Below are 27877 nucleotides of genomic sequence, written 5' to 3'. Positions count from 1 at the left end.
TGTATATAAACTCAATGTCTGTTCAATAAAGTATATTTGCATTCAACTCGCCTCTCAGTTATCACCTAACGGCACCTCGCACACTGGTGACCATCAGAGTGTCCGGTCCCTCCCGGCTTCCCCCTCACTGCTGTATTTTACTGTTTGTTGACGCTGTCCACCAACCCTGACTCTCCTATCAACGCCACCCCTAAGAACTACTGTCCTTTGCCAATACTGAGGCTTTTGCCTGGTTTCAGGGCGCCAAGGCCCAGTTTCGCATTAAGGGCGTGACTAGCTGAAACACTTAAGCAGACTATATTCTCGCAGCGATCCCTGAGGACACTTTTCTTTAAATCCCAGACTGGCTTTGCCACCGAGAGGACACCAAAATAGCGTACGACCCCCTCAAAACATACCTCCTCGAGCAGTACTCACCATCACCAGCTGCCCGTATATCCAAACTTTTTCAGCTCTTACAATAACTGTTGGGGGACCAAAAGACTTCTCTTGCTCTCAGGGATATGACCAGGATTGCTCGCCTGCAACCTGCTGCAGACGGCTCTCCTCGGCAGGTAAACTTACTTCGGGCTCTTTGGGGATGACGCCTATCCAAACCTGTAGGTGCTGCCATCTGTGATGCCAATACCTTGCCGATGAAGGACCTGATGACAAAGTCGATGCCCTTGTGGATAACCACTTCACTACCTTCAAGACCTCCATTAACGCCTCCACTCCTGACGAAGTGGAAAACTATTCAACATCGAAAGGAGCTGACATGAATATGGTAGGACACAGATAACCACCCTGTAGCGTGCCGGATCAGGGACAAAGCCGCCCACCACCCACATATACCACTCGCTCACGCTAGATCCAATGACTTTTAAAACCACTTACGCCCATCGGCTGCAGTTATGATACTACCACTCCAGATTCGAGGCTGCTGCAAAGAAATGTGTGAATGGTTGTCAGTGACTATGAAACATGTAAGTAGGCCATCGCTTGTGGCGGTGGTCTCCCTGTCACTAATCTTTTCTTTTTACATAATGCAGGTATGGGAGTGTGACTTTGGTAGACATGGGTACTTACTGTTCTCTTCTACCAAGGCCACTCTCCAGGATACAACGTAGTCTGTCTAAGCAGGCTGACGTCCGCCTGGTAGCTGCCAACGGATCTGTAATCCCCATCCACAGGTTTGATGCCCTCATATTATTGTTTTGAAGCCAATTATCAATGAAGTTTCTCGTCGCTGATGTCACATTGCCAATCATCAGTGCGGATTTCCTCTCCCATTTCCACCTGCTGGTTGATGTAGCTCACCGACGCTTAATGAATACAGACTTGTACCCATCGACACGTTTTCAACCCGCCCCCTCTGACCTCGCTTTCCACATCAGCGCCCCCACAGATGCATATGTAAACCTCCTTCCATCGTACCCAGGGTTCCCGCCAAACATAGTATTTATCACCATATCAAGACAATGGGGCCCTCAGTTTTCGGCAGATTCAGGTATCTGGGACAGGATCCTTTGGCAGTCGCCAAACAGACGTTCGCTGAAATGAAAGACATAGGGCTTTGTCAAAAGGCCTCCAGTCCATGTTCGCTACCCTTACACATCATCCTGAAGAAAAATGGCTCAACTCCCTGCATCCGTGTGGGGATTACAAGTGTTTGAACACGCACACAGAACTCAATCACTACCTCTTCTCAAACATCACCAACGTGACCTCCTACTTGCAAAAAGCAAAGATTTTCTCCATGCTGGACCTCCTGAAGGGGTATTATCAGGTGCCCGTGAACCAAAAAGACATCCCCAAGACTGCCATCACCACCCCCTTCGATACATACATATACGAATTACTCCTGTTTTGGCCTTCATAATGCTAGGGCCACTTTTCAAAGCCCTATGGATGGTATCTTAAGGAACCTCCCCTTCTGTGTATGCTATGTGGAAGACATACTTGTGTTCTCTTCCTCCAAAGAGGAACATCTCCATCACCTACACACTGTGCTCGACTGCCTACAACAGAACGGTCTTATAATCTGATACGACAAGTGTAACTTTGGCGCCAACGAAGTATCGTTCTGAGGGCACAGCATCACTCCTGAAGGAGTCCACCCCCTCCCTGAGAAGGTAGCAGCTATTCAGAATTTCCCAACGCCCTCGACCGTCAAAACACTAGAAGAATTTTTGGGCATGATAAACTATTATCACCATTTCCTGCCAGCCATCATCACTACTCTTGGCCCCCTCGACACCTCCCTCAAGGGCAAGCCAAAAGATCTGTAGTGGGATCTCCTTCAAGAAGCAGCCCTCTGCAATGCAAAGAATGCCTTATCAATCGCTGACCTCTTATTCCCTCCACCAATGCCAGCAACATTGGTGGTGCAGTACTTGAGCAGGTGGTCAACTGCTCCCCCTGGCCATTGGCCTTCTTCCGTAGAAAACTATCCAAGGCGGTATTCGGCTACTCTACTCTACCTTCGACAGCAAATTGTTGGTGGTGCATTTGACTATCCTTCACTTTTGCCACTTCTTAGAAGGTGCACCCTTCGTCATTCACATGGACCACATGCCTCTGGTGCCCACCTTCACTTAACATTGCGATGCTTGGTCCTCCCGTCAATGCTGACATCTCTCTGCCATGGCTGAATACAATTGCACCCATCAATACGTCCATGGGAAAATGAATCCCATTGCCAATGCCCTGTGCCACTTTTCTATGCCCTATGGATGGCATCTTAGCAAACGTTCTCTTTTGTGTAAGCTATGTGGACGACATACTTGCGTTCTCTGCTTCCAAAGTGGAACACCTCCATCATCTATGCATTGTGCTCAACTGCCTACAACAGAACGGCCTTGTAATCTGGTACGACAAGTGTACTTTTGGCCCCAATGAAGTAATGTTTTAAGGCACCACATCACTCCTGAAGGAATCAACCCCCTCCCTGAAAAGGTAGCATCCGTTCATAGTATCCCCACGGCCTCGACCGACAAAGCTCTGAAAGAATACTTGGGCACGATAAACTATTGTCACCGTCTTCTGCCAGCCATCGCCGCTACTCTGGCCCCCCTCTTATCCTCCTTCAAGGGCAAGCCAAAAGACCAGAAGTGGGGACGCCTTCTAGAAGCGGCATTCTGCAACGCAAAGAATACTCTATCAACCACGGCTGCTCTCACTTTTCTCATGCCACATGCACCTTTCCTTCTCTCCATCGATTCCAGCAACGTTGCTATTGGTGTAGTACTCGAGCAAGTGGTCAACGGTTCACCTCGCCCATTGGCCTTCTTTAGTAGAAAACTATCCAAGGAGGAATACTGCTATTCTACTTTTGACCACGAATTGCTGGCGATGCACTTGGCTATCCATCACTTTTGTCAACTCTTAAAATGTATGCCCTTCATCATTCGCATGAACCACCTGCCTCTGGTGCATGCCTTCACTTAACAGTTTGATGCCTGGTCTGCCAGTCAACGCTGATATCTCTCTGACGTGTCTGAATACAATTGTACCCTGCAACACGTACCTGGGAAAATGAACCCCGTTTACAATGCCCTGTATAGAAACACATTGGCCGCCATGCACCTGGGATTGGATTACAACGTCATGGCGGAAGCCCAACATAAAGATCCAGAGTACCAAGCATGTAGGACATCCGGCACATCCCTCTGTTGGGCAGACGTTGCCATTGACGACTCCAGTGCCACACTCCTCTGTGACATCAGTACTGGTAGACCATAACCATGGATACTTGCTCCCATTCGCCAACAGGTGCTTAATTTCATTCAGAGCCTTTCACATCCCTCTCGCCATTCTACTATACAGCTACTGAAGACAAATTTTATTTGGCACGGCATTACTAAGGAGGCTAAGGTTTGGGTCTGTGCCTGTACTTCATGCCAAACCTCAAAAATACATCGACACATGGATTCAAGAGTGGGCACCTTTCCTCAACCTCACTGTCATTTTGTTCACTTTCACGTCGATGTATTTGGTCCCCTACCCACATCATAAGGATACCATTAACTGTTAACCTTCACTGACTGCTACACTCGTTGGCCGGAAGCCATTCCCATGGAAACTGCAACTTCCGACTCATGTACATCTGCCTTGCTCTCGGGGTGAATAGCGAGATTCGGTATCCTTGAGCATATTACTTCCAACAGGGGTACCAATTTCACCTCTCAATTGTGGACATCATTAGCAAATCTCCTGGGCATCACCCTACATCAGACAACCGCCTACAACCCTGCTGCCAATGAATGGTTGAACATTTTTGTCGCACCCTCATAGTAGCTTTGATGTCCTGCTGCAATGACTCCAACTCGTTTACTGAGCTTCTCTGTGTCTTCGTCGGAATAAGAACCACTTTTTTCTGTCTACAACCTCCTCCAATAATCTCCAGCATCTATGTCACGTTGTGGGAAAATTTACTCCTTGCTGCCAGTCTTATGATTCCCCAGCAAAGCAACACATACCGGCAGGTCTGGACTCAGTAACGAACATTTTCCTACGCATCAACACCAGCAAGCCCACGCTGATGCCCACTTTTACGGGCGCTCTCCTCATGATCCGTTGCAATCTGAAAGCTTTCTTAATCAACATTCGGGGCAAAGAAGTCTGGGTCTCCATTGATCGCCTAATACTTGCATAGTACACCTTTCTAGAGCAGGGTGCCTTATTTCACATGTAAGTCATTTTTACGGGGGGGGGGGGGGGGGGGGGCATGTACCACATGTGTTTCATACACACTCGTACACTGGAATGGTTTTGCTTTTTTATCCTATTATCCACTCTTCCCTGCACTGTTAATAGACAAACCTGTGTAAGCATGCTAGCTCATGTTTTATTGTGTTTGAATGTTTGTGACGTTCTTGCTTGCAAGTCCTTGTATATAAATTTGATGTCTGTTGCATTCACCTCGCCTCTCAGTTATCACCTAACATCCCCTCAGACAATATGATGAAAGTGTTAGTGTATTGCCATGATCAGCAAAGCCATACTAGTCAGTGACCCCCATACTAGGTTGGCTTGCTGTGAGCAATCAGACAAAAGGTTTCCACCATCATCAATCTGCATAGGTGAGCATAGTGATGAAAATCTGGACATACACCAGACATGAACAAAGACATGTCTTAATAGGTTTGCTGGAGGTAATCATCTGTTCTCTATTTTGCATTTTGATTTTTGTAAAGCCCTTGGAGCATGTGATACCCTTTTCACTATCTCCAATGCTGTGCAGAAATCACTTGATTTTAGTCAGGAAATTCGTATGATTAGCCTTGATTTTAGTGCTGCCTTTCGTAGTGTTAATCATGTGACCCATGTTTTCAAACTCTTAGTATCACTATTAACTTTTTAAGTAATATATTGCAAAGAGTTGTTGATGGCCATCATAGTGAGTATAGGAATGTGATATCTGATGCTCCTCAGGGTAGTATTCTTGGGCCATTACTTTTCATACTATATACGCATGGCATGTGGTTTGACCTAGAAACCAAGCTTGTTGCATATGCAGATGATGCTACTCTCCTTGCATCAATTCCATCTCCTGAATGTAGATCTGGGGTTGCTGAATCCCTTTATAGAGATCTAGCAAAAATTAGTGCATTGTGCAAATTATGGTGCATGAAGTTGAATCCTAACAAAACTCAAAGTATGATTGTAAGTAGGTCAAGGACAGTGGCTCCTAAACATCCTTATCTCAGTATTGACAATGTTTCTTTTACTCTGTAAGACTTTTAAAATTTTAAGTGTGATTCTCGACAGAAAATTTGCTTTTGGGAAACGCAATAGGTCTATGTCTTCTCCAATTGCACAAAAAAAAAAAATGGCTTATTGAGAAAGTTTTTTAAGATTTTCGGTGATAAATCTATTCTGAAGTGTTTTAATTCATTCATTCTACCTTATTTCGAGTATTTATCACCTGTCTGATCTTCAGCTGCTGATTCTCTTCTTAATTTGTTGGCCTATTAAATTTCTTATTTTTGATCTAGATATTAATTTCTGACCCCGTTGTTGAATTTGTTCGATGTGCATGTTGCATAAGATATTTGGTAATTCTGACCATCTTTTACGTTCATATCTTCCCAGACAGTTCCATCCTGTTCGTAATACTAGGCATGCAGTTAACTCTAAAAGTCAGGCCTTTTTCCATCGTGCGGCTCAATACCACACAGTATTCTAGAAGTTTTATTCCAGCTGTGACTAATTTGTGGAATGATCTTCCTAGTTGGGTAATTGAATTGGAAGAACTTCTAAAGTTAAAACTGCAGCAATTTATTTTTTTATGTTGAACAGTCTGACATAACTTTTTTATGGTTTATATATGAAATATCTCTTTCAATGTTTTTAAATTTTTTATTTGTGCATTACTTCTCATATTGTTTACTTATTTCTTTTCCTCAATGGGGTATTTTTTCCTGTTGGCGCCCTTGAGCTTTATAGTATTTTGCTTTTCCAACTATGGTTGTAGCTTTGCTAATAATAATAATAATAATAATAATAATAATAATAATAAACATAATAATAATAATAATAATAATAATAATAATAATAATAATAACGTCTGAGGCATTTGTCTTGCCTATAAACGGCTGCCTTTTTAGTTTTTTGTTGCATTTATATATATATATATATATATATATATATATATATATATATATATATATATATATATACAATATATATATATATATACAGTATATACATATATATATATATATATATATATATATATATATATATATATATATATATATATATATATTTACGAAGCTGGTCTAGTGTAGAGTAAATATCGTAGTTTATTCATTAATTAATTTATGTTTTATATATTGTTTTCATTTGTGCATTGAAGAGATGATACCCAGCCCATAAAATGAGCCCCTCTCATGTAGATATAAGTATTTCATGAAAATTACATAAGACTCGTCGTGAATTTCATTATATTCTTCATTAAAGTTAAAATATATAATTTACATATTTTTTTGTAAAGAATTAACTTTTTATTTCACGTATGTTCGCTATGAAGACTTACGTTGTCTATTTAAAAGTGTTGTGGGATTCATGCAAGATAGGAACAAGGGCTTAGATAATGTTCTTTTATATTTTATGATGTATTGCGTCATGTTTGAGAGAGAATTTCAGAACATGTGTTTTGGAATGTTCTTTACCACGTGTTTTCGAAAATTCGAGAATTCTCGGCGAGAGGATGTTATCTTTTTTTTATTTTGGGGACAATGGGTGGGCGAAGCTAGCTAACTGAGAGAGTCGCCTGGTGTAGCTTACATACAGCACTTGGAAGAGTAATATTTGGCAACTTTGCCCATAGGTACAGCCCCCACGCTTCCCAAACAAGTTGGAATCTTCTGGAACTAGCCAAAATATGATATATAAGGACCCAGGGATGGGTTAAAGTTGAGAGACAGACAGACATAGAGATAGAGTTAAAACTACAGCCAGAAGATAGCCTCCTTCCCCTCTCCCTCTCTCATTTACGCCCGTAACCCAGTTTAGTGTCGAAAGTGTTCAGTGCATTCTAGTGTGTCCTCTCCTAATTGCCTCTGTGCCTCAAAGCAAATCGTGTGTCACTCAAGACTAAAAGTTGATTATTGAATTCATTGTATTAGGGTTAGTGTTGGCATTGTATAACGTTTTTTTTCAAACGGCTATGTAAGCAGGATAGGTTTGTAAAGTGATCTGATTAACTATTATTCATTAAGAGACAAACTTAAACATTGTATTATTTCAGAACTATTTCAAAGATTTGTATTATTTTCACAGCATTATTTCTTTTCTAAGGTTTAAGGTTTTTTCAGATATCATACGTCAAGTCAAGTTATATAATTTCAGATTGTAACATTTTTGTCTTATTCTAAGTATTGTTCTGAATTAATATTTTATTTCTATTGACTAATTTTATGTAAATTCTTTTAAAGTGTTGTAATTTATACAGAATATATTTGTTTTTCTAACGAGTGTATTATTCCCATCATCACTATTTATGACCAGGTTCTGCTCGATTCCTGTTAAGAACCACAGTGAGAGTTAAATAAGTGATACAAATACTTAAAGGTAATTACCTAGTTTAGTTTTGAGTGTGCTTAAGAGACCTTTGGATATTCAGTGTTTTATATATTGCTTTCTGGGAGTTATTCAACGGACTCAGAATCCGGGATTAATGTTTTAAAGAGTCACAGTTTTAATATAGAAGCAAACAAGAGAATTTGAAATTTGAGAGGTTGATTAACTAGCCAGTAGTAGTATATATAATACTATATGTTTGGTTCCCAGTCACGAGCCACAGTATAGTATATTTTCTAATGCCCAGACTTCGGGAGTCATAATCGTATAATATATTTTGGGTGCTTAGACCCGGGATCTATACATTATAATATGTATATATATATATATATATATATATATATATATATATATATATATATATATATATATATATATACAGTGTATATATGTATATATATACATATATATATATATATATATATATATATATATATATATATACACCTTCTATTATTCCGATAATATTTTATACATCATCATTAAGACGCATAAAGACCATTTACCTATGTACTTACAAGAGGCCACTCAAAGAGAAGATAACAACCACATTAAATTTTCCCAGTTATCTACAAAACACGCAGCCCTCAGTAAGAACTGAAGGGAAGCTCTTAAAATACCAATGAGAAAAAAAAAAGAAAAAAAAAAAACAGATGTTCTTTATCCAACTCCCGTACTCCAAACATTTTTGCGAGCAGTTAGGTTCCCTTTTTATTTCCGATTCCCATTTGGCATCTAAATTCAATTCCTTAAAGAATGATGCCAACATCCATCAATAATTCCCAATTATTGTTTTTATTCGCCCTCTATTCCCCTCTTATCCCTTTGCAGATATCCTACCACCTTCCTTCCTTCCTCGCTTCACTTATTCTGTTTTTCCCCTCCACCGACTCCCCATCCTAAGGTTCAGTTCACAGGAAAGGATTGATACCACGCGGTTTAGTCTACATGGATTAGAGATCAATGAAAATCAATTAGCCCCTTCACATGTTGCCTACTCGGAAAAATTTTCCGAGTGGTAATTATTTACCAGCCGCGTGCACTGATAATCCGTGCGGTTCTAATATAGCGCCTTAAGGAAACTACGAGGCAGCTCGAGGAAAATCCTCGCGTGTGAAGACATGATTACTAACGAGCGAAAATATTTCCGTACGGCAAAAACCCCGTTCGTGTGAAGACCTCCGTTAGATCTCCTTCCTAAACATGCTTTTCTTGGATCTATTTAACTTCCGAACAGTCACTATCGCGTCTACACATAGCAACGTGAATTTTTCTTTTATCGTGAAATATTCTAGTTGCTTTTAACAAATATCATCCTGTGCTATAGATCCTTCAAACACAGACACACATAGTATATATATATATATATATATATATATATATATATATATATATATATATATATATATATATATATATAATGATAATAATAATAATAATAAAAATAATAATAATAATAATAATAATAATAATAATTACAGGTGAAGATGCTGTAAGGTGTGCAGCAGGGTCCAAAAACATCATTAAAAGGCCATAATTTATCTTGAAACGTTATGAACATTACCATATTCATCCTCAATCTGTAAAAATTACAAATATAAAATTAACATTTATACAATAATTTTCAAAACAAAGTAAAAGAACATTAAAATGGTCAAAGCGTTATTGAATCAAAAAAAGAATATGGTTAAAAAAAAAAACAAGAGATCCAGTGCTCACCAAATCATCCACAGGAGAAGATGAAGAACGAACGAATAAGAAATTATACCCACCTACGGTTTCAGTTATGCTAAGTACAAAGGAGAAACGGAAGCGTTAGATTTCAAAGAATGAAGAGGCCGTTTGATGTATAATGACTCAAGGGTAGTTAGAAATTCACTGTCTTGTTCCATCAATAATTGAAAAATGTTTCTTATTTACATCGATTTTGCACATGGATGCATGATTTCTTATGTTAGAGAATTCTGGATTACCCAGCCTCTGACCAGTTTTAAAACTGTATCCCACATGGCTACATTATCTCATCTGCAACAACCTACGTCAAGATCCAACATAGATACCAGGATATCCTGGGCACTTGAATTTATTAATAATGTTGGATCTCATGTAGGTTTGCAGTTTGTCCTTGTAGCCAAAAAGTACCCCAATCCTGAGAGGATTGTTTGGGATTAACTGGATATTGAGGCAACCGAACTCTTTTTTCTATTATCTGTTTAAGTTTGGTGGAAAACTTGTTGTCAGATATGTATGGAATTGTAACAAATGCATTTTTCTTTATTTATATTATAAGATGGTATCGGAGTAGAGAAATGTCGTGAGAGGAGCTTGTTAATGACTTTGTAAACCATGCTTTCTTCTTTACTTAGCATAACTGAAGTCGTAGATGGGTATCATCTTTTTTTTTTTTTGTCACTCGTTCTTCACCTCCTCTTGTGGATGGTTTGGTGAGCACTGTATTTTATGTGTTTTGTTTTACCATATTCATTTTTTAATTCAATAATAATAATGTTTAACCATTTTAATGATCTTTATATAATAAATAAATAAATAAATATATATATATATATATATATATATATATATATATATATATATATATATATATATATATATATATATCTTTCATGTCACACTGAGGGGCAACCACTCAGAAAGCACAATCTTCCACAATTTGCCCAAACTGCCGTTTGGTAGTTGGAAAGGGGGAGGGGGTGGGAAGGGTTGAATCTGTGTGTTTGTGTATGCTTGTGTCTTATTATTACACTTTGGAAGTTAAACTTGAGTACATAGACCGTAAACTATTTACGTGACACACGGGGAAATTAATGTATGAATGTTAAATTAAATTTTGTGTAAATAACTTAATAGCTTCACATTTCAGTTTTCAATTGCGAACGCTCAAATATTTACATGATTCCAAATAGAAATTCCTTTACAACGTCCACGAATGAATGTTGATTAAATCTGTCTTCTTCTTTTATACATGTTCCACATTCCACATCTCCGCTTTCACTCGGAATATTTATTTACGGGTACAAAGGTAAACAATTGCAATATTAACCCTCCTGCTTCGGTTTGCTCTGAGAAGAATTCGAGCTCAAGGCTGCGTTTCTTACAAAAACTTCTGAAACTGTAGGAAATTACCAAGAAACTTTTAAAACTTATTTTCTAATGGAATCACTTTAAGAGATTGCAGACTAACCAGTTCCACATATCTTATATTATATCTTAAATCTACCTTTAACTCCCCCTGAAAGAGCTTATTCGTTCCTTTTCATTCCCTCTTACTATCTTACAGAGCCAAACCGTTGTCAAATGGTGCGAACGAACGCAGATCCACCTGGACCAATCACGTTCTTTTCGTCCTGTTCCCTTAATAACTTGACCGGGAGTTGTAGCCTACATTGCAAGGCATCTGGTAGGTAAGGTAAACACGACCACTGCCTACCCAGTTCCCTTAAGCCTCATACCTCAATGTGATCCAAAACATGAAACCCTATGCTCCTAACATTCCTCCCTCCTCCCCCCCACTCTTGCCCCCGTGATATCACGCCCTTTCGTCTAAATCTCTACAAGAAGGGACAACCAAGGTTGGCTGCCAGAGTCCCGCGCCTGCTACGATCCGGGAGGTAGCTTTCTCTTCAACAAGCGTTGGATTTTTATTATTTCTGGAAACTTAAAAGCAACTTAGGAAGCGTTTTATGCGATTGAAAATATCTCGGGAACCTTTAGCAGATATTGGCTTTTTTTTAGTGTTCAACAAATGGTGTAAGTCGAGTGACATCTGTCACTACGGTTATTTATGGGTGCCTCATACGCAAAATAGTGGATCATTAGTAATATTTCTGGAACTAAAAATGGCAAACATTAAATAAGGACATGTATTTTGCAAACGTTTTGACTTTGAAACTGCGAGGTGTTTTGAGTCAGTCGATAAAGAACACAGATACACCCGTGTAATGACTTAAAGCCATTAACGAAGCATCAAATGATTTGATTCGTAACCTCAAGTTAAAGGAAATAAAAAATACGGTGTAGAGATAGAAAATAAATACCAGGAAATACATCCGCAAAAGGCACCGTGACATACATGGACATCTGTGACACAAACCACACCTGTGACGTGACCAGTTTGCCGTTATTTTCGTTCGAGGAAGTGTAAGGAAAATTTTGCCTTGAAAACAATTTCCTCAGAACAGATGCAAAGAAAACATTAGTCCTTACAGACATATGTCATCAAGGAAGAAAAAATGGATTTGGGAAGCAAATAAATAAATACAATAACGAACAACAAAATTTTACTGGTAGAATCATCGTCTCAAAAGGAAAAAAATAAAAAGGATATCATTCAGAACGAGAACCTCTGCCGGCATAAGACCATCTCAATTGATCACACACACACATACACACACACACAAAGAAGGAAGAAGCTGGCTGCCCCAAATGAACAAGATCCCAGCTGGCATAAGGACTCCTTCATCTAACAAGATCAAAGAAGAAGACGGAGGTAAAGACCTGGTTAAGAAAAGATGGATTCCGGAAACCGAAAGAAATCGATGTGGTACGACTTGCCCGGTGACTTGGAGCTTCTGACGCGCCTTGAGGAAGGTCTTCAGGTCAAACCGATATCGAATACGGTAAATAAAGATAAGGTTCACCTTGAATGGTTAAATTGAAATTGACTAAAGGTTGTAATCTGCGTACAGTATGTAAAAACGGTCGATGTTATGGTATCGTGAGCCATTATTTAAAAGAAATCATTAGTAAGTCATATTGATCATTAATACTTTTTTTGTAAGGCTTGAAACCGAACGGGAAATATATGAAGAAAGTCTTCCCTTTCCCAGTTGGATTCGAATCAACATTTTTTTTCCTTGAATGTGAATACTCTTTTCATAAGGTCAATTGAGGGGGGGGGGGGTTCTAACAACACACTCATCTCCAAAATACTTGCTTCCCGCCTCAGCCAATTAACTACCTGGTACATGGTTAAATTCTAATGCCAAGAGGTAAAATGAGATTTAAGAGAATGTAGCCGGTGTTAAACTCGTTAGGGAATCGAACCCTTAAAATCTTGTAGTAAAATGAAAGTACTAACTACTATATGTTTGGGAGTCTTTAACTAATTCAATTAAATACATATAGTAAATCAAGATGAGTTTGTGATTCCCAAAACGAGAATTACGAAAAAGGGAAAGAATGAAAAGAATATAAAATTAAATGAAGACAAGAATCGTGAAAAAACCAGATGGTAAAACATTTTATACAAGAGCGATCAGAGATTTCAGACATCTTCCAATGAATATGGCCAACATTTAACTGAAGTCTAAGGACATCACCTCTCATTTTTCATTTGTTGCCTGTACAGTAGATGGTGAAAAGGTCAATGTTGATCCAGAATCGTTATCTTGAGCCATGTCACCTAAAAAAATTCATGATTTCTTCTGATGCATAAAATCTATCCAATGTTAAAATTTGGTGAAAATCTAATGTGTCAATTTGCTTTAACTTCATCTTTAAAATTGTGAAAATGCAAATCCGGATCATCTTCAAAAGATAATGAAATCATCCATGGCTTAAGACCTATCTGTGGTGAAAATTACGTAAAAATCCGGTTGATTGTTTAAATTTAACATAATCTTTAAAATGGCAAAATATACAAATCCGGATCTTGAATCTGGATCCGGATCATCTCCAGAATTTAATGGGGTCGTCGTGGTGAGAATTTCGTCAAAATCCGTAGAATGGTTTTGACGTAATCCTGTCCACAGACACACAGACAAATAAATAAATAAATAAACCGACTCGAAAATATAACCTTGGCAGAGGTCATTAGTAGGAAAAGAAAAACCATGACAAAAACGGATGCTAATCCCCGCATTATTTGTCTCGGTCCCACACGAACAAAATTTCAATTGCGCTGAGGTAGCACGAGGAGTGCCAGAGGGTGCCAGATCTCAGTTACACCTTCCGTACATTCGCGACACGTCTTATTACCATCGAATAGGGAACCTATCTCTCTCTCTCTCTCTCTCTCTCTCTCTCTCTCTCTCTCTCTCTCTCTAAAGACCAGATAGAAGGCATTTTTAATTGTTTTATTTAAATGTGAGAAAAAATATTGTTAGATAATCTTATTTTTCTATTACATATGATTGAGGAGAAAGTTTCATAATGTTCTGTTTTAGTCAAATGCAAAAGAAAAAAAAAGTAATACTACTATTATGAAAGAAATGTGAAACGATATAGTCTTTTATTTACGTAAAGTTCCTTTTATATTTGTTTTCAATCAAAGTTAGTAAAGGGTAGAACTTATGCAGCCTATCAATCTATTAAAAAAAGCAAATGAATAAAAATCAATAAGGAGCACGATTGAACTTCTCGGATTCGTAACAGAACACGAGAACAAGTGTCCAGTGTTAATTGCAAAAGAGTGTTCTGCTGAATTAAAGTCAGTACGGCATTTCGTATAATTTGGAAGGATTAATCTCGATTTAAAGATGAATTATCATATATTGTATTGGAATTCTTTTTTCAAGGACTTACCACTTACAGCTGATCGCATGAAATATTTACTTCTCGAAATATTTACTTCTATATCATTAGAATTTTTACAATTGTATATGGATATGATTTATCGTGCCATTATAGACACATACTGTACATACATACACGCACATATGTATATATATATATATATATATATACATACATATATATACATACATACACACACATATATATATAGATGTATATATATATATATATATATACATATACACACACATATATACATACATATATATATATATATATATATGTGTGTAAGTATACACACAGCCATATATATATATATATATATACGATTATGGCTTCCGGGTCTAGGCACTAAAATATATATTATACTATAACTAGTGACTGGGAACTAAACATATAATATAATATATATTACGACTGGCAAGTTAATCAACCTCTCGAATTCCAAATTCACTTGTTTGCTTTTACATTAAAACTGTTACACTTTAAAATAATAATACACGAATTCTGAGACAGTTAAATAACTCCCAAACTGCGATATATAAAACACTGAATATCCAAAGGTCTCTTAAGTACACTCAAAACAAAACTAAGTAATTATTATTAGGACATATTCAAACCAAACTCTTGCTACGATTCTTTAACAGGATACGACCGTAACTATTCTAAATAACGGTGATTGAAGTAATACACTCTTTACAAAAATAAATATATTCTATATAAATTACAACACTTTGAAAAGAATTTACATAATAACAAAATAAATCACTTGAAATATTAAGTCTGAACAAAACTTAGATTAAGACAAAAATATTACGATCTGAAAATTATATAAACACTTGCCTTCAAATGTTAAATCTAAATAAACCTTAGACTAATACAAAAGAAATACTACTATGGAAAATATACAAAAGCTTTAAATTAAATCTGAATAGAATATTCAAGTTTGATACTTAAGGAAAGTAGATAACCTGATCACAATACAAATACCTAACTGTCCTACAGGGCCGTTTACAAAAACTCTAAGAGAATTTTTATAAGCACCCACTACACACAGTATATGCAGGCAGCTCGTGTGAGAGACGGAGAGGGGAAGGAGGAATCTCTTAAGGCTCCAATTCTCTATCTGTCTATGTAAACTTGGTGTTGCCTTTTCATATGAAATTGAGCTACTTCCATAGGCTCCCAGAGATTTGGTAAGCGCAGGGGGCCGGGTATAAGCGTCAGAGTTACCAAGTATCACTCTCCCGAACGTATACTCACACCATGCCAGACAGCTCTCTCAGTCAGCTAGGTATGCCCACCCTTTGTCCCTAAAATAAAAAAAAAGATAACATCCTATTACCAGGTCCTTCACGAAATCTCTAAAGCACATGGTATTGAGCGTTCTCTCACAAACATGACTCAATACCTCATAAAAATATAAAAGAACATTACATAAGCCTTGTTTCTATCGTGTATGATCACATAACGCTCTCAGACATATTGCGTGCTAAGACTTCGTAACAAAAATACGTGAAATAAAAAGTTAATTCTTAAGAATAACGTAAATTTACATATACTAACTTGTATATAGAATACAATGAAATTAACGACGAGTCTTAAACAACTTGAATAATATTAAACTTGAATATTAAATAATAATAAACTTGAATCTATACGAGGAGAACTCACCTTGAGAGCTGGCTTACCTCTCTTCAATGCACAAATAAAATATGAATAAAATCACCACCAAACCACTGTATTTACCCTACACTAGACCAGCTTCGTAAGAATATATATATATATATATATATATATATATATATATATATATATATATATATATATATACATATATATATATATATATATATATATATATATATATATATATGTATATATATATACATATATATATATATATATATATGTATATATATATATATATATATACATATATAGCATATAAGCCATATGTCATGCGCCTAATATCTGAATTCTCTCTACCTCTGGATCGGAGACCCGAGGGGGAATCAACTCAAGCTAATAGCTTCTGGTCGGCCGGGAAGTCGAACCTGGGCACAAGAAACTAAGGTTCCATTGACTTGGTAACTCAGCCACAAGGAGAGATAAAAGTTGATGATAATTCTTCCATGTTAATACCTGTCGAATTCAGGTTTTTTTGTACTTAGAATTGAAATCAATCCATCACCATTGTAGCTTGTTATCAAGTTTGTACTTGGCTATGATTGATAATTTTGCACATTTAGACGTGCTTTTCATATTCATATAAGCCTTATATAATACTCCTCCTAATATCTGATTTCTCTCTACCTCGGGATCAGAGACCCAAGGGGGAATCAGCTTAAAGATAATAGCTTCGGGTCGGCCGGGGTATCAAACCCGGGCCCAAGAAACTGAGGATCCATTGACTTAGCAACTCAGTTACAAAGAGAGATAAAAGTTGATGACAATTCTTCCATACTCATACCTGTCAAATTCAGGTTTTTTTTTTTTGTACTTAGAATTGAAATCAACCCATCTCTACCATTGCAGCTTGTTAAGTTTGTACTTGGCTATGATTAATGATAATTTTGCATATATATACACACACACACATATACAGTATATATATATATATATATATATATATCAGATCTACAAATGACATAGGTGTGTTAAGTGAATCATTGGAGAAATTGCAAAATATATTAGAAAATTTAAAAAGAGAAAGCCAAAACGTAGGACTGAAAATAAATATGAGTAAAACTAAGATAATGTTCATTGAAAATGCAGAGATAACAAATAATGGTTATGGACGAACCTCTAAATTGTTAATGAATATGCATACTCGGGACAAAAAGTAAATGTTTCCCCAGGACAAGATACCGACATTCAAAGTAGGATAAGCATGGGATGGAGAGTATTTGGTGAACAAAATGAAATTATGAAAATTAAAATGTCACTTTCTCTAGAAAGAAAAGTATTTTATCAGATGGTCATGCCAGTTTTAACATATGCATCAGAAACTTGGAGCATTACTGACGCCTTAGAACATAAGCTAGTTACAACTCAGAGCTGTGGAAATGATAATGATGGGAATAACACCAAGAGACAAAAGAAGAGCGATATGGATATGCCAGGAAACTGAAATAATGGATATTCTAACAACATGTAAAAAGAAATGGACATGGGCAGGACATATAATGAGAATGACAGATGGACGTTATGAATAACAGAGTCCCTAAAGATTGCAAAGGAAGCAGGCGAAGGAAGAGAAGACGATGGATTGACGAACTAAGAGAGTTTGCAGATGTTTTATTTATATATATATATATATATATATATATATATTTATATTTATATATATATATGCATATATATATATATATATATATATATATATATATATATATATATATATGTATATATAATGATATATACATACATATATATATGTTTTATATATATTTATATATTTATATATATATATATATATATATATATATGTGTGTGTGTGTGTGTGTGTGCATCTATATACATATAGTTGGACACAAATTCCTGATACATCTTGCTATGAAGAACTCAAACTGTCACACGCTAACAGTGCGGTGAGTTCCTGTGTATATCCTCACACACCACCTCTGACATCTCTCCACGGTTTCAGTTTAGTTACCTGACACGCAGTAATATTTTCTCAGAGCAAGGTATGCCAGGAATTTATGTGCAACTGTGTATATATATATATATATATATATATATATCATCGTTAGTCGTTGATAGTCTACTGCGGGACTAAGGTCTTAGACATACTTTCACTCGTGTCTATTTATGATTTTTCTCTGCCAGTCTATACATGCAAATTTTCTTTGCTCATCAATCCATCGTATTTTTTTCCTTCCCCTGTTTCGTTTAAAACCTCTAGGCACCCATATATATATATATATATATATATATATATATATATATATATATATATATATATATATATACATGTATAAATACATATATATACACATATATATGTATATATATACACATGTGTATATATATATATATATATATATATATATATATATATATATGTATATATGGGCATATATATGTGTATATATATATATATATATATATATATATATATATATATATATATATATATGTATATATGTATATATATATACTCATATGTGCGTATACGTACATATATATATATATATATATATATATATATATATATATATATATATATATATATGTATATATATATACTCATACATTAAAATACAAAATTTTCCGTGTATTTATGATAAATAAAATAACCCACAATATATGAAAAATAGAAGTTTATTTAGCTTTCGAAAGGACCATCTCCCTTCCTCTTCAGAATACAAATGGTTACAAATTTTCAAAAAGAGGTACAGAAAGGTTCTTAAGAGATAAAAAGCCCGTTACAGTCTTAGCGAATATTAACAGTATTTCACGGTGGTTTGTTTACATCTTTTAACAATTTCTTAACAATAGTTACATTGTTTTTTACAATATTATTTAAAAACTGATCCAATTTAAAATTACTTTGATATATATTAAAATTATTAGAATTCTGAATTAAAACAGCTTCAATCAGTTTCTGTCTATGTGTATCAGGCATTGATATCAATTTGTCCATATTCTTAAAATCTATTGGGTGATTTTCCCGTGTCATATGTTTAAAATCAGCGCTATTTTCATCACCTCTTCTAATGGAATCTCTATGTTCTCTTTTTCTTCTTTCAAAATCTACTGATTCTCCTATGTATACTTTATCACACACACACACACACACACACACACACACATATATATATATATATATATATATATATATATATATATATATATATCACATATATACTCATATATGTATGTATACGTACATATATATATATATATATATATATATATATATATATATATATATATATATATATATATATATATATATATGTATATATATATATATATATATATATATATATATATATATATATATATATATATATATATTATTTACTAGCTACAACCCTAGAAGGAAAAGCAAGATGCTATAAGCCAAAGGGTTCCAACAGGGAATAATAGCCCAGTGAGGAAAGGAAATAAGGAAATAAATAAATGATGAGAAGAAATTACAATATATCATTCTAAGAACAGTAACAGCGTCAAAACAGATATGTCCTATATAAACTATTAACAACGTCAAAAACAGATATGTCATATATAAACAATAAAAAAGACTCATGTCACCCTGGTCAACATAAAAACATTTGCTCCAACTTTGAACTTTTGAAGTTCTACTGATTCAACTACCCGATTAGGAAGATCATTCCACAACTTGGTAACAGCTGGAATAAAACTTCTAGAATACTGTGTAGTATTGAGCCTCATGATGGAAAAGGCCTGGCTATTAGAATTAACTGCCTGTCTAGTATTACGAATATCCATAAATATATATATATATATATATATATATATATATATATATATACATATATATATGTATATATATACATATATATATATATATATATATATATATATATATATATATATATATATATATATATATATATATACTCCACCTCTTCGCTGAAATCCTTATAAATATATATTGCCCAGAAATAACTCAGATCACAGTGATCTAAACTTTGTTGAGTTCCGGGAAGCAGAATAGTTATTTAAGTAGTAGTTTGAAATATACCTCTCCATAAAAACAAATAACAACAACAACAACAAAATCTTTGATGGACGTGTATATGCTCCGAATATTCCCCCACCATCATATGAGTATTCAACTCTGCGCAAAAGGTTTTGCCTGTTCGTTATTTGTTTTCTGTGAATAGACTCAAAAATAATCATGAATCCATGAAATAGAAAGGCAACAATTACTTTTATATAGAATCTTTTATATAAGATCAAGTAATCAAGTAAACAAGTGCGGTGGAAGTAGAGATTATCAACTCTCGGTTAGAACTTTTTTGGCCACGAGGAAATTATACAACACGTAAAAGAGAGAGAGAGAGAGAGAGAGAGAGAGAGAGAGAGAGAGAGAGAGAGTAACATTATTCTCACCCCTATACAAACAGCTTGATAAAAATGGTGCTAGATAATAAACAATTAGAAATTACATTAACAAAATGAACCTATAGTGCGCTACATACTTTTACGATCCACGCATTGACAAAAAACCAGGTGATAATTCATCTTGCAGGAGACAAGAGAAACAGGAGAGTCTGCCCAGAGCACAGAAAACTGAACAAAGGGAAAGGAGACACGATTATCCAAGACACCTCGAAATAATTGCAATGACTTTTTACATCTTTCTTCCTATTTCTTTTTAGCACGGTCTCTTATTTTCTCTTTATAAAAGAATAATGTACGTTTAAAATATCACACATAACTATTATTGCGTTTACACTTTTGTTATCTGCACTTTAACCCATTTGCAGACATATATATATATATATATATGTATATATATATATATATATATATATGTGTGTGTGTGTGTGTGTGTGTGTGTAATTACTTGCTAAGCTACAACCCTTCTTGGAAAAGCAGTATGCAATAAGACCAAGGACTTCAACAGGGAAAATATCCCAGTGAGGAAAAGAAATAATGAAATAAGCTACAGGAGAAGTAGTTAGTAATTAAAATGAAATATTTTAAGAACAGTAATAATATAAACATGAATAGATCATATATATAAAATATAAAAACTTTTAGAAATAAGAGCAACAGTAATAAGATATAATAGTGTGGCCCGAGTGTACCCTCAAGCAAGAGAAGTCTAACCCAAAACAGTGGAAAACCATGGTACAGAGGCTATGACACTTCCCAAGAGTAGAGAACAATGGTTTGATTTGGAGTGTCCTTCTCCGAGAAGAGCTGCTTACCATAGCTAAAGAGTCTCTTCTACCCTTACCAAGGGGTTAATTATTGCACTGTAATTGTTCAGTGTCTACTCTCTTCTGGGTAAGGGTAGAAGAGACTTAGCTATGCTAAGCAGCTATTCTAGAAGGACACTCCAAAATCAAACCATTGTTTTCTAGTCTTGGGTAGTGCCATAGCCTCTGTACCATGGTCTTCCACTGACTTGGGGTAGAGTTCTCTTGCTTGAGGGTACACTCGGGCACACTAATCTATCTTTATTCTCTTCCTCTTGTTGTTCTTCAAAGTTTTTATAGTTTATGTATGAAAGATTTACTTTAATGTTATTGTTCTTAAAATATATTACTTGTTCGTTACTTCTAATTTTGTTTATTTATTTCCTTATTTCCTTTCCTCACTGGGTTATTTTTTCCTGTTGGAGCTCTTGGCTTATAGCATCCTGTTTTTCCAACTGGAATTGTAGCTTAGCAAGTAATAATAATAATAATTAATATATATATATATATATATATATATATATGTATGTATACAACAAATGGACAAATTAACAAGGTCTTTTGGAAGAAAAATTGTTCTACTTATATTAATGTAATTAGAGAGTTCTTGAAAGATTGACAAATCTAGTGGAAATACAAAAACCAGATTGGAGGATGGAAAGACACCGGGAGTTGATGGGGGTTAGAGGTGATGCTAAGGTGTTGATAGCTTGACTGATTAGCTGAACAGGGTTTGTATGGTATTTTTCGATGAAGGAATTGAAAGTTATAGAGGAGATTGGGAATTATAGTGGTATAATGTAACCTATCATCTGAGTGGGGAGACAGATTAACACGATCTGCAAAGTTGTACTAGTCAGGGCCACCCATACTAGGTTGGTTTGCAGTGAACGATCAGACGAAAATCTCCCACCATCACCAAGTCGCACTGGCCAGCGTGGAGTTGAAATCTACCCAAACCGCAGACATGCTGAATGTCTGAGGCCTTTGTCCCACAATAGAATTGAAATGGCTGCATTTGTTGTTGTTGTTGTTGTTGTTTACTATGCAAAGTATAAATTTGTTTGAAAAGGCAATCAAATACTCAAAGACTGCTAGTGGAAGATTATTGTGGAATTAAACCAGGAAAGGTATGAAAAGCCGACATTCTCCTTCCTCGGAGTAAAAGAGAAAGTAACCTTCCTTTCGAATAGGCCGATTCTGTGATACAGTTAAGACTTGTTTGGACAAACTCTATATTTTATTGTTGCACTGCTTCTATGACTTTCAAAACCAATTCATCCTAGATATATATATATATATATATATATATATATATATATATATACATATATATATATATACATATATATATATATATATATATGTATATATATACATATATATGTATATATATATATATAGAGAGAGAGAGAGAGAGAGAGAGAGAGAGACTTGAATCTCTCTATGGAATGAAAATAATTCACCAGAAGTTAAGTAGACTAAGGTCCAGCTAGAGTCCGATTAGGGGACTTTGCAAAGACGTTTTGGTTGATCTCATAGCGTACTGCGTGAGATGCAATGACGACAATGCCTGCTCTCTCTCTCTCTCTCTCTCTCTCTCTCTCTCTCTCTCTCTAAGTCTTTTTCATGAACTTCATGATGTTAGAAATATGTCAATCATAAACTAATAAATTAGCACTTCATTCTAATTAATAACGTATCTTATAATAAATTAGCGTACACAGACCATCAAAACATGACGGTAATATGAGACTGTGTCGAGAAGTGACCTTAGAAATTGTTACCGCTGCCCTACTGGTGTCACCGGAATACAACATGGAATATATTTCACGGATAACTTAAATAAAATATTTATGTATTAGCATTTTTACATAGAATTTTATGGTAAACACGTAACTGTAACATTCTATATAAAATAAAAGAAATTTAATAATGAATAAAGATTTCATTCCCATCTGGTAAGATTGATTCTCATTTGACTAAGGGATTTCAAATATCATCAGAATCGTTGAATTCGAAGTAAAAAAGTCTTAGATTGCAAAGAAAATCAAGCAACAATTACTTAAATATCCGTGGAACATTGATAGAGAGAGAGAGAGAGAGAGAGAGAGAGAGAGAGAGAGAGAGAGAAAATATCCCGAAGGTGGACATAGTCGATGCTATTTTAGAGAGACACCTATTTCCTCAAATCCCCCAAGAAAAGGGCAGGTGAGAAAAAAATAGAAAGGGATGTAGAAAACGGGTAGAGAGAGAGAGAGAGAGAGAGAGAGAGAGAGAGAGAGAGATTCGTTGGAGTCCACCAGTCACTAGTGGCCACTGCCACTTTTCCCGAGAGGCAGACGCCAGGTCTTCTTGTTCCTCCTTCATCATATTCCTCCTCTTCTTCTTCATCTTCTTCTTCTTCTACTTCTAGTACTTTTACTTCTTCTTCTTGTTAACGTGTTTGACATCAGGTGCTGATTTGTATGTGAATTCAAACACCATTGACACCTGACGAAAGGTGGCTAATTGCTTTCACGTCATCGAAAGTGGCGTTTCAAAGTGTTATGATTGAAAACTTTACTTGTCAGTGGGTTGACGTACTGAACATGGGTGGAATTAGGAATTTGTGGTGTCTCAAGAACTTTATCTTATAGTGACTTCGATGTTTTACCCTGCTAGGAAATGTTTAGTGTTATTCGTAGTGTTAAATTAATCCATTTATGTCGCATTGGACCTTATTCTATAGTTATATTTCCCTATCTGTGGCCATTCCTGTCTGTGATTTAACACAAAATAAAGAATTATCAATTTACATAATCTATCGAGATGCAATCTCATAATTTTCTTTTCAATTTAATCACCAATTCAATGAAATAAAATTACCTAATAATGTTTTTGTCTATCAAACTAGTCTACACAGAGAAGTGGCCACAGAACCAAAATAGTGGACTAGAAACGGTAGTTAGCACTAACTCCTGCAGTGATAACTAGTGATCCTTTCCTGCAGTGCAAATAGTGAACTTTAGCCATGGAAGTCTGGCATCAGGTTCTGCAAGGGGCCACAGAGGCAGTTGACCCCGGGGAAACGCCCACTTCGGCGCGTAGGACGGTAAGATTTCTATATTCTGCCTTGTGAAGGACCCTTCCACTTCTTCAGGGTTTGCTGGAGGATTCTTTCTATCCTTCCACTTCAACATTTCTTTCTTCCATCTCTAATAGTTCTTCCTCCTCTTCAAGGCTTCCGAATTGCATTTTCTTTTTACATTTTTTTCTTTATTCTCCCTCAATCAGCCTTAAAGACTTTCTTTACTCTTCCACATTCAGTATCCTTTGCTTTACTCTGCATATTCGATGCTTACCGACCACTTCCTTTAATCAGCCGCCTTAAGGTAATACATATTAACTACTTATTAATTTTCTTCAACTTCTCTCCTAAACCTCCACTATTTCCAGCTTGGTATGTCTTTTCAAAACAAGAAAGTGATTATTTTTCCTTTTCCTGCAATAGCAGTCCCAGACCAGGTTACTCTCTTCAGGCTAACATGAGTCCCCTATAGGCAAAGATAATTCTTTTCCATTAACCACACCCTATACTATAGGAATTGATAATGATTTTATTTTCGTTATAGTGTCAATTGTTTTCTCCTTTTTCTTCAGAGTCTTGTTATGCTTGATGTCTCTGTCTATTCGTCTTCTTATCCTTTCAGTTCAAATATCAGTTTTCCTTTCCTGATAGGATTTTAAGGACATTTTTAATTTCAACAAAACCTGCGAACCTTGTACTACGTATATGTAAATGAAGTCTCCATACACTTACAGGTATGGTTAAATGCACTTTTGTATGTAAGTGTTGAAAAGTAAGTTTACTATATCACAGATGGTGACCCACCCACCCCCCCCCCCAAAAAAAAAAATTATATATATATATATATATGCATATATATATATATATGCATATATATATATATATATATATGCATATATATATATTATATATATATATTAAGAGCATTGATAATGTTTCCAAGCTGAGAAAATGTACTCCAAATTTGAAATAAATTAAAGAGAGAGAGAGAGAGAGAGAGAGAGAGAGAGAGAGAGAGATTATATTGGAGGAATTTTGCGAATATTTAGTTTCTCTCTCTCTCTCTCTCTCTCTCTCTCTCTCTAGAGAGAGAGAGAGAGAGAGAGAGAAACTAAATATTCGCAAAATTCCTCCAATATAATCTCTCTCTCTCTCTCTCTCTCTCTCTCTCTCTCTCTCTCTCTCCCATACTTGATCTTAGCCTCAAGGTTGCTTATAACTTTCAAAAACAATTCCTTTCTTTGTTTCTTAATATCCCACTCGGCCAGCCGCCCTCCCCCCCCCCCTTAAACACCCTCCCACAATGCATTCACTTCCTGGTTTTTAAACAAGACACAAACCAAATTATTCTTATATTTCAGATTTGCAATATTTTTTATAATAATTTTCTGATATTCGATTCTAAAAGTCTTGGCTGGACTGTGCAATGGATTGATTCAGATGAATTAACCTGGGTTACAGGGGTGACAGTCAAAAAAAGAATAAACTAAATAATGTTACATAATATCATATAAAACATACTTTTTCCTAATGAATTCTCACATACACACTATTTTCATCTGATACAATATATTGTAAATCATAAATTCATAAAAACGAGGTTATATGGGAGATAGGTTTAACGAACTTTTTAATGATTTCCTTTTCTGTTCATTACTCCTCGGTTTTGTTTTCCAAATCATTGGTTTGTTACAGGAGCTCTAGCTCTGTCCGCATAATAATAATAACAATACGATGTAAGGAAAATTCCTCCATACAGGGAATCTTCTCTAATTTCTGAAATAAATAATTATTCATTAAAATTAAGCCGAGTGTTTTTTTTTTTAACCGTGCAGTGCATCATGTTTGCTTAAAACGTGAGGTCACGCCAAACATGACTTCATCTATTTCCATTTATAAGAACATCTGGGTTCGGTAGATTTAAGGTGTTTGATATCGTAAATTTGTTATATAAAAGGACACCTGGTTTCTATGGGCAGTGAGAATTAAGACTTAAAAGATTTAAAAAGTACAATCAGGATTCGTAAACCTAAATGTTTTGCCCTAATTGCCAGGTGCGATGATATCAATAATATAGTGAAATTATATCGAAAGGTATAAGAGAGTCTACAAAGGAAATTCAGATAAATAGCCAGATTTTTTTTATGAATGAACATCGTCAAAGAAACTGTTATATAAATCAGAACACGGATGACACACTGCGCCATATACGTTAAATATCTAACTTATATTCTTGCATTTACTTTACTTACTAACACGAGACATCAAGAATGCAATTCAACATTCACACTTTACAAATTAATTCATGGACAAAAAAAAAATCGTTTTTGTGTGTCTTTCTGAAGGCTTTTAATTTTATTCAACTCTGAGTTTGTTGTTGAACAGAGCTACTTAAATGATACTGGAGACGGGTCGGGAAGGGAGGAATAAAATCGTTAACATAAAATGTTGTCTCATGAGAGAGAGAGAGAGAGAGAGAGAGAGAGAGAGAGAGAGAGAGCTATAAGATATTAATCACACCAGAAACAAGCGAGTTACATTATAATGAACTGTACGTTGGTTCCTTGGGTTTTCCCCAATATTCTACATTTGTGAGAAAAGGTCAAAATAAGTGGGACGTAAATCTCTTGCTTTGAGACCAGATATCATTAGTCAGATGATGTTTGGCTTTCTCTGTAAGAATAATATTTTTTACGCCATGTTTATAGTGTTTTGTACACGAATGTAGAAGCATCTTAAATAAAAATAAAACTTAGAATCATAATAGGAGCAACAACAACCATGTTTATAATAATGAGGACAATAATTTTTGTTGAAGGTTACGACTATATTTCTGTCCTTTTTTACTGGTTACTCTCCGTGATTCAATATCGACAGCAAGAGACCTATGTTCATTATAACTCTCCAAGACGTAAATACTGTACATTTTCGTGTTCATGTGAAAACTTTAATTCTTCTGGCTGACAATTTCTGAAAGTCCTTTATGGTAGTGTTTTAAAGTGCAAACGCTGCATTCTCTCAAAGAGGAATATGGTTACTGCAAAGTCCAATGTAGTTGACGCCGAGTCACAGAGAGAAAACAAAGCCAGAAAACCGAAAAAAAAACTGTATAAGACCTGATGGGACCATAGCCTGCAACAACACGTGCTTAAAAAGGGTCTTCTTTCCATGTTCAAGATATGACAACAATAATGATAATAACATATCTAAGCCATATTAACCTCCTTTTCTCTTAAAGGTTTAAAGGCCACTCATGTCATGAGTGGCAGGGGCAAGGGACAGTGACATTGCCCTATCGAGCAGG

General features: G+C 35.5%; 1 protein-coding gene across 8 annotated transcripts in view; it reads left to right on the top strand.

The window, feature by feature from the left end:
* FipoQ (F-box/LRR-repeat protein FipoQ) overlaps positions 1-27877 on the top strand; it is a 204306-nt gene that overhangs the window by 84474 nt on the left and 91955 nt on the right. Inside the window, exons 1-2 of one of the 8 annotated variants that reach the window (XM_068381636.1) lie at positions 23816-23918; positions 24400-24597. The exons of 2 other annotated variants lie outside the window; for them this stretch is intronic. In XM_068381636.1, coding sequence (XP_068237737.1) covers positions 24517-24597 — 81 coding nt within the window. In that variant the 5' untranslated portion in view covers positions 23816-23918; positions 24400-24516. Of the gene's footprint in view, positions 1-12546; positions 12705-23815; positions 23970-24399; positions 24598-27877 lie in introns of those variants that run through there. 5 more of the 8 variants (XM_068381634.1, XM_068381635.1, XM_068381637.1 and 2 more) reach the window with 5 other exon arrangements.

This window comes from Palaemon carinicauda, chromosome 10 (genome assembly GCF_036898095.1).
Source record: "Palaemon carinicauda isolate YSFRI2023 chromosome 10, ASM3689809v2, whole genome shotgun sequence".
Classification (NCBI taxonomy): Eukaryota; Metazoa; Arthropoda; class Malacostraca; order Decapoda; family Palaemonidae; genus Palaemon; species Palaemon carinicauda.
Note: the sequence above shows the minus strand (reverse complement) of the source record. Positions and strands in the feature narration are given on the sequence as shown.